This window comes from Rissa tridactyla, chromosome 10, assembly GCF_028500815.1.
Source record: "Rissa tridactyla isolate bRisTri1 chromosome 10, bRisTri1.patW.cur.20221130, whole genome shotgun sequence".
Classification (NCBI taxonomy): Eukaryota; Metazoa; Chordata; class Aves; order Charadriiformes; family Laridae; genus Rissa; species Rissa tridactyla.
This window is the reverse complement of record NC_071475.1, coordinates 6,069,663-6,082,188: the sequence shown is the minus strand read 5'-3', so window position 1 is coordinate 6,082,188 and position 12,526 is coordinate 6,069,663. Positions and strand designations below refer to the sequence as shown.

Sequence of the window (12,526 nt, the reverse complement as noted above, 5' to 3'; positions counted from 1 at the left end):
CTCTGTTGGTCATGTGGCTGCGTATCACGCTGCTGCTGCTCTGTGTCTCTGGTGTGCGGAGCTGGGCATGGGAGCTGACTGCTGTCTCGCACAAGCTTCCCAAAGAGTAGCAAAGGCTTAAGTAGATGAAAAGGGATGATATGACTTCTCTGTGAAAGGAGAAATAGGAACATAAACTCCTGCTAACAGCTTTGTAGGGCCTTGCTTTTGATGATGCTGTGCTAGACCTAGTTCTTCAGGTCCCAAGGGTGAGCCGAGATGTGTTGGAGGCTAGATCTGTTGTCTAGGGATTAGTTCTGCGCTACCCAAGGGGAGATCCAGAGTGCTTCCCAGTGGCTTGGCGAAGCAATAGCAGAATTATGTCTGACTTGAAACAAATGCTCTAATCCTTTTCAGCTGAAGGGATGATGCCTGTTTTGCCAAATGTAGCATAGGCAGAAGATAGATGTGAGATGATGGTCTGTGAACTCTCTTTCCTCTCTCTATAAACACGCTGAACGCTGCACCTTCAGTTCCCTCTCCTCTTACTCAAAATCATCCAGTAAAAGGGCACTGCTAAACCTGCTTCCAGTTATAGCTGCTCTTCAGGGCCTGTGGAACAGTGATAGACTCTGACCCTGCTAACAAAGAGTATCGGTAAATTCAGGGAAGGACTAACACAATGATGTATTTCCTCCTTTTTCAAACCAGGTGAGAGTAAGAACCAGAAGAGTAAACGTTCTGGTTAGCACTAGATTAGAGTCAGGAGCTGTTCAGTGACTGTCGGTCTGTTGTGCTCCATGAGGTTAAAGAGGTTCTTGTGACGGACTGACTGTCGGGGCAGTGCAGCACCCCAGCACGCCAGCCAGAACCTCTTCTGGCCTGGAGCTCACCCGAGACCACTGTCACAATGAAGGTGATGCGGGTGCCTGTGGATGAGGTGAGAATACTCTGGGAGAGCTGGGATGCTTTCACAGTAATGCTGATTTCTCTCTCTCCCAGGCAATGGTACATTCCTCCCATCACTGCGCAGTGTGCATGCAGTTTGTCCGGAAGGAGAACTTGCTCTCTCTGCCTTGTCAGCACCAGTTCTGTCGCAGCTGTTGGGAGCAGCATTGTACAGTGCTCGTCAAGGATGGTGTCGGAGTCGGTGAGTTCAAGGCGGGTACAGTACTGGGTCTGTATTTGCCATGTTGGCCGTTCTGATGATGACTGGCTGATTTGGCCTAAAACATCTCAGTAATGAGAAAATAGAGCATGGAATGAGTATTTGTGACAAACTTAACTTGAACTAGTGGTCTTATCTGAATCCCTGGTTAGTGTTTATACCACCAGGAGAGCGCTGCTCCTGCCTAACAAAACGTGCAGGTCCGTAGATCCATTTGCTGCTTTTTTCCCCTTGTGATCTCAAGAGTGTGACTGTAACAAGTTACAAGCTGCAAATCTGCTGCATTTTGAGTTTGCGTCTCTTATGGTGTATGGTTGCACTGCCCCTGGAGCGCGTGTGGATACAAACACCTGGTCCCTTTGTGTTGGGTAGAAGCCAGCGGTTGCCAGAGTTGCTCTGGGCTTTTCCTAGCCTGTCCTTTACGCTGGCATGGCAGTAGCATGCAGTTTTCTACTTTTAAGTATCTGACCTTGTGAATACTGGTTGAAGCGCCTACTGGTCCGGGATGCACATGTGCCCTGTCGTCTTTCGGTGAAGACAGTTGGGCTCCAGCTTTTCGGCAGCCCTGATAGATTCGTTTCACAGTTGTGTCCCTCTTGCCACAACAACAGATGGCACCTAGGAAACTGTGTTGAATGCTCTCTGGGCATTCCCTCTGTAGTGTAAGTTGCACTGTGCTAAAATGTTGCTTTTTCTCCTCAGGGGTTTCCTGCATGGCTCAGGACTGCCTGCTTCGGACGCCAGAAGACTTTGTGTTTCCATTGCTGCCTAGTGAAGAGCTGAAAGACAAATACAGGCGCTACCTCTTCAGGGACTATGTGGAGGTATTGGGTTTTTTTTCAGATTTAAAATACCCTGGGTCAATTCACCAATGACTGGCAGAAATTTTGTTTGAAGCATCTTGCATCTTTGATTACAAATGCAGTAACTGCGGCAAAATTGTCCCTGATGAACACAGTGAGGCCATAGGACAGGCTCACTGACAAACGCTCTAGCAGGTTGCCAAAGTGAATTCTGTTGTAAGGTCAACCAGTAACTCCTTGGCTGGTGCTTGGCTCTTTTCCTGAAGCAGAATTCTCGGTGCGTTGCAGCTGAGAACTTCAATCTGAGTTTTAAAGTCCTTTTTGCTCTTGCATGGATATTTTAAGTTCTGAAAAATTAGTCACTCATCTTAGCGCAGCCCAGCTGAATTGGCTTGCTTAATAATATTTTATGTGAGGTGTTTGGAAATTAACGCAGAAATTATAAGGGTTGAATATTCAGGAAGTATTCTGGTAACTGCAAACAGACTGTGAATACTCAAGAAGCAGCAAAGCAGTGCAAAAGAGTGGTGTCACCTCTCTTCAGTAAGACACCCTTTGGGAAGGAACAACTGCCAGAGGAGAGCAGCTGAGTATGTTCTGGGACATAAGGAAAGTACAGGGAAAGAGCTCAAATGGAGAAAAATGTGTCGTGGTGGGGTCTTACGGTTGTGTTGCTAGGCTTGCTTGGTCTGTAACCCTCCATTTGAATTCCATGTTCTAGAGAAGCTGTAAGTAACACTCCCTTTCCTAATGTGGAAGAGGTTTGTCTGCCCTGTTGGCTAAGATCTGGTGGCAATTTTTACTGTCTTTTTCAAAAAGGAATACTGACCTGTGTATTTTTGAGGCTAGGAGCGGTTAAACCTGAACAGATAAAGATAATGCTCTTCTGCGCCCACTGCTGATCTTACCACCTTGGTATGTTCACAGAGCCATTATCAGCTGCAGCTGTGTCCTGGTGCAGATTGCCCTATGGTCATACAGGTACAGGAGCCAAAAGCCCGGCGAGTGCAGTGCAATCGTTGCAATGAGGTCTTCTGGTAAGAAACAGAGAAGGTTAAAGATCATGGTTAAAGTGTGTGCTGTCCTCAGAGCTACTCCATTTGCTTGCCAACGGGTTCAGTGTGTAGAAGCATCTCAAATGCTTTGCTAGAGTCGTTTGTAACTTGAGTTAGCTTTGAGTAATTGGACACTTGGGGTCTGACTTCTACAGGTGGTCAGCCCTCCCCTTGCTCTCTACGCTCCTTGGGTGTTGGGTGTTCTGACAACCAGGGAATGCAGAGCTTAGGTAACAAAGGGGTTACAAATCTTCCGTTCTCATATTTTGGCTAGGTTACAAATTTTAATTTTGGTAGACATGTAGTGACTGGTAGAGAGTCTGGTAATGGATGTGGGGGCCTCGCCACTATCTGCTGATACTGAGTTTTCAAGTTTGTAACAAGTATTTGACTCCCCGAGCGTCTGGTGTGTTTTGAGGCTCATGTGAGTATAACTTTCTGCTGAATAGGAAAGCTAGTGCTCCTTGTCTGACTTCAAGTGTGTGTGGGACCAGAGAAAAAAAAGATAGCTTGCAGGGCTGCTGAAATGTCTTCTGCTCCTGGGTTTCCAGAATCACTGCTGTTGAGAATGTCTGTGGAGCACCATACAACTGGTTTAGAGACCCACCTTACTGGTATCTCCATGCAAACGGCCCCTCCTCACCTGCGGCTGCTAAAGTCATGCTGATGCAGGTGCCTGATACCTACCACTGGAGTCAGGCTACTTGTAAAGCCACTGGTATGCCCCGGGCCTCTGCAGTCATGTTAGGCAGATGTGGGTAGACTCTAGGGAGGGATGTGTCAGCCCTCAGACACATGATTTGTTGGGGAAGGCCTCAGTTCACTCTCATCCCGACACCGGTTTCTGCACAAGAGGGTGGGGGTTTACTGAAGTTCAGCCTTTGTCGTTGCACTCTGGTAATACACAAATGCATTTGCGTCCCTTACCCTCGCTTGGTCTCCCAGATTTTGGTCATCAGGAAAGCCTCAATTCTTGAGTCACTTCCTTGGAAATCAATATGTCTCTTTTTTGTTGTTTTTTTTTTTTTTTTTCTCCCTATTAAGCTTTAAGTGTCGGCAGATGTACCACGCACCCACAGACTGTGCTACCATTCGGAAATGGCTCACCAAGTGCGCAGATGACTCTGAAACAGCCAACTACATCAGTGCTCACACTAAAGATGTAAGGACAAACATTTGTGTGTTTTTTCTTGTCCTTTAGACCTGTCTGGGAAGCAAGATACAATTCTATGCATACGTGGCGTTGTGTGCTGCATTTTCACAGGCTGCAGATCCTCGCAGATCCTCACAGCTCCCTAGGGACCATGATATAACACAACTGAATGCCCTGGGAACGCTTTGTGTGGGCAGTCCAGCTGCCCTCCTGCGGCAAGGACCTGGTGGTCCTTATTCCAGACCTGGTGTGAATGGTTTTGGCAGCCAGGTGTGCTGCCCTCACTGTGGGCAAAAGAATTGTGGCTACTTCGAAATGATCAGTGAAGATGTATTTAAAAAGGAAGGAGAGAGTGTAGTAAGTGCGGAGTCAGTACCAAATAAGGCACCAGTGGTGTTTAAACCTGAACAGCCATGTGGAGTACTGTGAACTGGAAGGTGTGGGAGATAAAGTCTTAATTTGGCAGGGACAGCAAAATGGGGTAGAAGTCTGTAAACGAGACATTGAAATACTTCTAGTAGATTTAGACCCAAGAAAAAGAAATAGTATTACATGTTGTGCACCCTAGTCTACCTGTAGGATTATCTTGAGAAGTTATAGTTATGCTGCCTTTGTCCTCTAGATTAGCTGTCTGCTGATTGGAACTTTTGATGTCTTTTGGGGATTTTGTAGCCTGACTTCAAAACAGTTCTTAGCTGGCATTTGTTCTGCCATAGCTGATGACAATTGTGACAGTGCTAATTAGCCCAAACTTCAGCTGTGTTAGGAAAGTGGGTAGGTAGTCAGACTAGAGATCTTAAATTCCCTTCTTTCTCTGGAAAAGGTGTCAACATGTCATGGCATTGTTTCTGCGGTGCTCTTCTGCAGAAGTAAGGCTCTTCTATATTGAGCATTGTGCTGGCATATGTTTCGCCTGCCATTAAAATGTACAAAAAGCAGCAAAACTCAGTTCCTTCTTTGTACCTGTGCAACCCAAAAAATATAACTGAACTTGAGACTCCAGAGCATCAGTAGACTGCTGATGGAGCGAAGACGTGTGCAGCTCTCACTTGGGGTCAGCCAGATTCTCTACAGCTAGCTAAGTTGTCATCTGTTAGCGGCTGCTGAAAGCAGGGTATAACACTGATTATCTTGTAGTCTTAAGTAGCTGTGGAAGCTACTGTCATATGTGAACTAATTACATCCTTCTGCCTGAGCAACTGCTGAATGGTAGCTTCAGTTTTACAAGGAGTAACAACAGCAAACTTGTTTTCTTGAGGAAACAGTCCAGTGCTGCAGTGTAACTTCCCTGGCTTTGCCTTTCTGCCTCCTTTTTAAATGGAGCTGTCAGGAATTGGTGGGAGGCAGGGTGTATATATATATATATATATATATATATAGTACTATTTTTTTTTTTTATGTTCTCATATAAGCGTATGCATATTTTTAAAAAGGTAGGAGGGGAATAATCATGCAAACGTTGTCATTCTCGACAAGGCTGCTAGAGACAGAGTTAGATCTAACAAATGCTTCTGTTTCCGCAGTGTCCCAAGTGCAATATCTGTATTGAAAAGAATGGAGGCTGCAATCACATGGTGAGCAATTCCCTGAACACGTCAGACCTTCCTTGTTATAAGCAGAAATTTTTTTTCCTCACTTTCCACTAACCAGTGCCTCCTGTCTCTTCTTTTTCAGCAATGCTCCAAATGCAAGCATGGTAAGTAGGATTTGGAAGCAGTTTTCTCTGTTGTGTTTGTTAGTGATGATGTTCTTTTCTCTTTTTTTGTGATATGAAGACAAGTTGTGAGTATTGACTGAAATATTTTTCCCCTCTAGTAAAAGGTGAACAGGATATTAATTACAGACTTGTGTGTGATAGCTTTATTTTTATTTTTTTTTTCAGTGTCTATGACCTCAGCTGGGTTCTGATTTAGTGCTGGTTTGGCTCCCTCTCCCTGACATGTCCGTTGTATAGAGACTTCTCCATCTCTGCCATAGTATTAACACTGACATCCGTCTCAGAGGAGACGTAGTAAATGCTTTCCATGTAATTGTATTTGTCATCAGCTGAAAATACTGGCAGAACTGAGCCATTTCCTCAGATCAGCTTAAGTCCTTCTGCTTAGTGATGGAAATAATGAGCTTCGACCCAGATGAAACTGCAGGAGCTGTGAATTGTTCTGCGTAACATTATCTGTTGGACTTCGCAGTCCACCCCTGTGCAATTAGCAGCCTGAGTGTCTTTGGCCCATTGTGCAGTCCTACAAAATGACAGCCTGTTCTTGCACTTGTCTTTTCATGGCAGAATTAATTTCTGTTGCCTTGGAGTGAGATAGTTTGTATTCAGCCTTCTAAGTTAAGTGTGCCACCAGGAAATATTATAGCGTCAGAACCTAATTTGGAAGATGATTAAAGATTACTGTCCTCTCTCATTTCCTTTGCTTTGGGGTCCTCAGCGGCACTGGACGTGATTTGATGGAGCTCTGTGACAAGGGTGAGCAAGCAAGTGCCACGGTACCGTGGTGACTAGCACTCAAGAAGGCTGGTGAACTCTGGAAACACAAATTTCAGTCTCTTCTTATGAGTCGCACGGAAGTGATTCCTATTGGAGCAACTTAATCTCCATCTTTTTCCTTCCCAGCAGGACACTCACAGCCTTGCTCTGAAATCAGGAAACTGTCACGCGGGTTTTGCTATTGCTCTCTTTCCTCCACTTTATTCCCAATTCGGTGGCCCCTAACTTGAAGTGTCATAAACCACTGATACCTGAGGTTACCTGGGCCGTTCCCTCCTCAATAGAACTGAGGGCAGACTTTCTTTTGCATGAGTTAGTTCACTTTTGGATTTGATTGTTCATATTTTATTCAGCTGGAGGTCCGCATGGGGCGGTGTGCCAGTGGTGGGGAGGTTACAACTCACAAATAAGACTGCAGCCTTCCTCTTCTTTAATCTAGAGCGGCAGCCTGTGCAGAGCACACGTACAGTTCTGCCCATTGGTCTTGGTGTACGCGATGCAGCACATCGGGATTTACTTTCCGTAGTTGCACGGGAGGCGGTACAATTAAAATCTTCAAGATATTTTTGTCTCACTATTGTGTTCCATTATGCAAGATGATACAAAATGTATGTGTTTCTTGGCTTAGCAGAAATATCTGAAAACAGATGGGCTGTGTCTCCTGTGCATCACAGTGGGTTTTTCACTGTTTTCTGCAGATTTCTGCTGGATGTGTCTGGGAGACTGGAAGACTCACGGCAGCGAGTACTACGAATGCAGTCGGTACAAAGAGAATCCTGATATTGTAAACCAGAGTCAGCAAGCACAGGCCAGGGAGGCCCTTAAGAAGTACTTGTTCTATTTTGAGAGGGTAGGAGACATCTCCTTGGCCAGAGCTGCTGTAGCCTTTTAATGCTCCCTGCCTGGTGCAAAGGTCATTGCCAGCAATCTCCATGCAAGAAACTGCCCAAAGAGAATCTGTGCAGGATTTTCAGTCCCTGTTGTTTTTTACTCAAAATCCTGCCCTGAGAGTCGCATCCAAACCAGTAATGTCCTACCCAAAGCAAAACATACTCGCTCCTGTATTTCCTTGTGCTAGAGATGATCAGAATTACTTGTGTGCCACCCTGCTGTTTCCCTGTAGGCTGGGTGCTGCTGCGCTACATAGATACTGCTCCAATCACTTCCTTCCAGGATCGGGGAACTTCAGTTCCTTGCAGTATGTCTTTATAGAGACAAAGAGTAAATAAATTCTGCCGTGTTCAATACTCCATTGACTGTGCCAAAGTTTTCCTAAATTTTCATGTAATCGCGTTTTTAAAAGTTGCAGTCAGAGCACCTCTGTCCATACAGCAGGCTCGATGCACCTGGCCACACAGTGCAATCCTAGACCAGCGTCTCTAGAAGAGAACATGGTAGAGGTTCAATGCTGCTGCATTTCACTTGTTTCCCCTTTAAAATGAGTTTATTCTTCACATCGTGAGCCAGGTCCCGTGGTAAAAGAAATGTGTTCGTTCCTGGCTCTCCAGACCAATAGGCTTTGGGAAATGGCCACGTTTACAATGTGCACATGGATGTTGGAGTTCACTGAGCCCATGTTAAATGTTAATTTAAACTCTTCACCTTTCTATAGAAACCCTTTAAGTAGGGGAATCACCGTTACTTTCCATCTTATTAGACACAAGGTCATTGTGCAACCAGAGGGCGTTCCCACTCCGAAGAGCTGGGTTTGTTCCCTGCTCGTTGCTGCTGTCAGTCTCTTGTATACGGCCTCCGCCACTTGCTACTGGAGGTGCTGCCCTGCTGTTCTTTCCCACAGCATGTCTTGCCTTGCTGGACTCCTGCCCCACTTCAATTTCTGCTTGCTAGAGCTTGTGCTTTTACAGCAGCCATATTCTGCTCTCATGCCGTTTTTTCTTTCCCCGTTTCCCCACCCCCACCCCTTGCAGTGGGAGAATCACAATAAAAGCTTGCAGCTGGAGGCACAGACGTACCAACGAATCCAGGAGAAAATCCAAGAAAGAGTTATGAACAACTTGGGAACATGGATAGACTGGCAATACCTACAAAATGCTGCAAAATTACTTGCAAAGGTGAGTCATTGTGGCTTGTTTGGCACAGAGAAGAGAACACACACCAGAATACTAAATTCACAACACCGAGTGAGGAAGGGAATTTAGGGGTTGTGAGTATGTGGGACAGTACCTCTGGTCTAGGACACGAACTAGCCAAAAATCACATGGAAGTGACCTCTGTTACACTTTAGCTGCACAAGTACTTCCAAGGAAGGTGTAGGAAATTCCACCATGAAGCGTCCCGTCATCCTTTTCAGAAGGTAGCTTCTTAGCCCAGGGTGGTCACACAAATGTGACTGTGCTGACTTCCAAGTCTGAGACTCTTACCCTTCTTTTCTTTCTCTTCCTCCCACTCCCCAACAGTGTCGTTACACCCTGCAGTACACATATCCATATGCCTACTACATGGAGTCTGGTCCCAGAAAGAAACTGGTAAGATGCTTTTGCTCTTTTTTGGCTGATAGTTTTTTGGGGAGTAGCTGGCAACATGCTGGGCTGAATTCCAGAGCTTGGCAGTGTCTGAAATATTAGTCCTGAGCGTGAGGTAAGGATAGGTCAAATAATAGGTGGTTTTGCACCTTTCCTCTTCACTTCGAGTTCACCAGCAGCTCAGTCCTCTGATACATTACATTATTTTCCTAGGGCAGCACTGCCTGGGAAGTGTGCATTTGTTCCTTGGTAAGACTTATCACAGCGCTGTGGGCCATATTTTGTGTGAAGAGCTGCTGGAGGAGAGCTTTTTCAGCCCTGAATCAGGGTGTAGCTTTGCTTTTTATTCCAGCTGTAAGTTTCTTGCTGGCTTGGAGCATCCCATGAGCTGGACGTGTCCAAAAATAGCCCTGGATTCACTGAAGATGTTGTTTGTTTGACTCAGTTGTCCAGTAAAACCTGTTATCCAATCTCTCCCCATAGCATCATATGTGGTCTCTGAGGCTGTGGACAGATGTTCTCTTCTGGGTCCAACTGTGCCAGTGGAACAAGTTACTGCTCCCAGCAGTGGTTAACAATCCCTCTGCTCTGCCTGCAGATCTGCTCACGAGAGCATTTCTTGACATGTTTATGGCAAAATGAGCTGAGTTAGGAGATATCTGTCACTTGCAGTGTTTTTAGGCTGACCAGGTTATTTTTGAGTGATGTGGGCTGGGGAGCGCTTACACAAGAAACCTCTGGAAGAGGTGATGCTGTGTAGCTGAAGGAGGAGGCACAAACCTGCTCTGCCAGCACAGCTGTCAGCAGAACACACTTGTCTGCTCCTCAAGTGTAATGGGTGGTAAGAAACTGCTCCACTAAACTAGTTTCTTGTTGCTGTCTTTAATTTCGCTCTTTGCAGTTTGAGTACCAGCAGGCCCAGCTGGAAGCTGAAATTGAAAATCTCTCATGGAAGGTGGAGCGAGCAGACAGCTACGACAGAGGGGTGAGTGTTCTGCTTGCTTAGTCCAGCTGGACAGATTTTGTTTGTTGGGCTTAACACTTCTGCAGGAGCGCTAGGCAGTCGAGTGAGGGTGCTGAGAAGCTAGATCCAGAATCTCCCCTTTAGCCAGTGGGTGTTGGAGAGCTCGATGCCATATGGGAGAGGAGGGAGGGCTGCAGTGAGTCCTGCAAACTGAATTGGGACCAACAAAGCTCTGGAGGAAGCTGCATGTAGCCCTCTGGTGAAGAGCAGATTCCTTAAGTGCGTAGCTTTTTAGACAGAGCGGGAGCCCACGTCAAAAGGAAAAGGATCTGCGATCTTGTGATTCAGAGCGCGTGTGAAGTGGGAAGGTTGGTGCTTCTCAGGCTGGAGCGTAGTCTCTCCCTGAAGAAAATGAGCTCTTCTCTAGGGAGTTCTTGCTAACAGTTTCTACCTTCTGTTTTACCAGGACTTAGAGAATCAGATGCACATAGCAGAGCAGAGACGGAGGACCCTGCTGAAAGACTTCCATGACACATAAGACAGGAGGAAGTGACGAAGTGCAGGGGTGAGAGCAGCGAGTGAAGTGATGGCAGCTTCACCGGGATAAGCAGGCACTGCCTCTGGGAGAACACGGCCAAGGACAAAGCCACCCCTCCCCTTGCAAGTCAGACACATGCAAACACCACATCTTAGTCCAGTTTGTTCTCTTATCTTTCTGTTTCTGTTTCTGCCAGGCTAGAGGCCAGAATTCAGATTGGCATATTTCCTGGGACATTTCCCTCCTGCCCTTGATGGTTTCAGAAGGGGAGGGAGTTTTTCTCTGAATGGCTGTTAATAGTATTAGATCATTACAATTTATGTAATTTTCAACGGTTGTACAATTATACAGACAAACCTTAGAATAACACACAACCCTTTTTAAAAATAAATTGGCAGTGGAGTGTTTTTCCTTAATCTGCTTGTAAATTTAATGGGCATTTCTCCTTCTCCCTCTCCCTTCCTCTGACCCAAAAATCCTCCTCGGCGCTGAAGGAGGTTACAAAATATCTCAGCTAAATTTCCCGATGCTCCTTTAACCAGGGCATTGTAGCATTGGCATTGCACGAGGAGAGCGGCTGGTGTTAAGAGTGGCTGCTGCTGTGTCTGACCCGACAGTACCAGCAGTGGCCGTGATTTAGGATGATTACATGTGACATCTCTTTTCTTGTAAATCAGCTGTGCAAAATCCCGCTACACAAACAAAAGCAAACAGAGGAATTGTGGGGAGAGACCAGGTTAACGCTGGGGGATATGCCTTGAGTCAGGCCAGGTTCTGCATTTGATGAATTTTAGGTCTTCCATGTAGATTTTTGCTTTACTTGTTTTTGTGGGGAGGGTGTTGTATTGCCAAAGTGAGTGATGAGGGAATAGTAGCATACAGTTGTTAATCAAGGCTTGGGGCTTTTGCAGAGTGAAACAATCCATGTTTTAACAGTGCCATGCAGCCTGGTAAAGATTATTTGTGCCTGCTGGGTAACATGGCTGAGAAAATTTGATCCCATTCGTCAAGGTGAGACTAAACACCGCTACATTATGAGGAGGAAAGATTATGTACGACACACTCCCTGGCACACGTCGGCGATGTGGACGGGCACTTGAATACAGGTGCACTGCTTGTGCAGAGCCTGCACCGAGCCAGGCTGAAAATTAACTAGCAAAATTAATTTATTTGTATATTAGTATTGATACTGGTGGGGACTTATCAGAAAATTGGTTGTTAGGAGCATGTGGAGCTTTTTTATTAACATTCTTTTTTCTAATGTAAAATATACACTAAAATAAAAATATGAAAACCTAGTTCATCTTAGTAGGGGTTAACATGAAAAAGGTTACGTAAATGCTGATGCTTGCCTGTTCGCTACAGGAAGCAGGCCACATGTTGAGATTTCACAGGCACGTATGCCACCTGCACCAGGAACACGCTGTTTGCAGCCAGTAAGGTGGAGCCGGAGTCTCCGATTTGAGGAAATCTTCACCTCAGCAGGGAACTCATGGGATTCTCTTCCATGCCATATGTGGAAGTGTTGCCTTTGACGCATCCCTGTCTACTCTGTTGCTCTACATAATGCCACTTGGCAAAGATTAAACTGGGGGCGGGGGGGGAGGGCAGTGCTAAATTCCTGCATGTCAGAATAAGTGAACTCTGCTGTTGGAGCCTTTTTCATGTACCTGAGACGCGTGAGCCAAGTATTAACAGCACGTATAATTGGGCAGATGCATTTAACAAGAGAGATGAATCAGTTTAGAAGAGGAGTAGGTGTCACAGGAGCTAATCCCGTGGCTGTGCTTGTTGTACGCAGAGGAAACATTCAAACTGAGAGGCCTTTTCCTTCCTCTCTCCCTCCCTTCCCTGCTGTGGGAGGTATCCTCAGGGAACGGGGAACGTAC

At 45.9% G+C, this 12,526-nt stretch overlaps 1 protein-coding gene across 10 annotated transcripts in view; it reads left to right on the top strand.

Annotated features, from left to right (window-relative positions):
• Positions 1-11,935, top strand: part of ARIH2 (ariadne RBR E3 ubiquitin protein ligase 2) — a 32,504-nt gene extending 20,569 nt beyond the window's left edge. For all 10 annotated transcript variants that reach the window (XM_054216864.1, XM_054216859.1, XM_054216862.1 and 7 more), the window contains 11 exons: positions 982-1,129; positions 1,850-1,971; positions 2,878-2,987; positions 4,050-4,167; positions 5,682-5,732; positions 5,833-5,854; positions 7,351-7,502; positions 8,581-8,724; positions 9,070-9,138; positions 10,037-10,120; positions 10,566-11,935. In XM_054216864.1, coding sequence (XP_054072839.1) covers positions 985-1,129; positions 1,850-1,971; positions 2,878-2,987; positions 4,050-4,167; positions 5,682-5,732; positions 5,833-5,854; positions 7,351-7,502; positions 8,581-8,724; positions 9,070-9,138; positions 10,037-10,120; positions 10,566-10,637 — 1,089 coding nt within the window. In that variant the 5' untranslated portion in view covers positions 982-984 and the 3' untranslated portion in view covers positions 10,638-11,935. The remainder of the gene's footprint in view (positions 1-981; positions 1,130-1,849; positions 1,972-2,877; positions 2,988-4,049; positions 4,168-5,681; positions 5,733-5,832; positions 5,855-7,350; positions 7,503-8,580; positions 8,725-9,069; positions 9,139-10,036; positions 10,121-10,565) is intronic.
• The last annotated feature ends 591 nt before the right edge of the window (positions 11,936-12,526 follow it).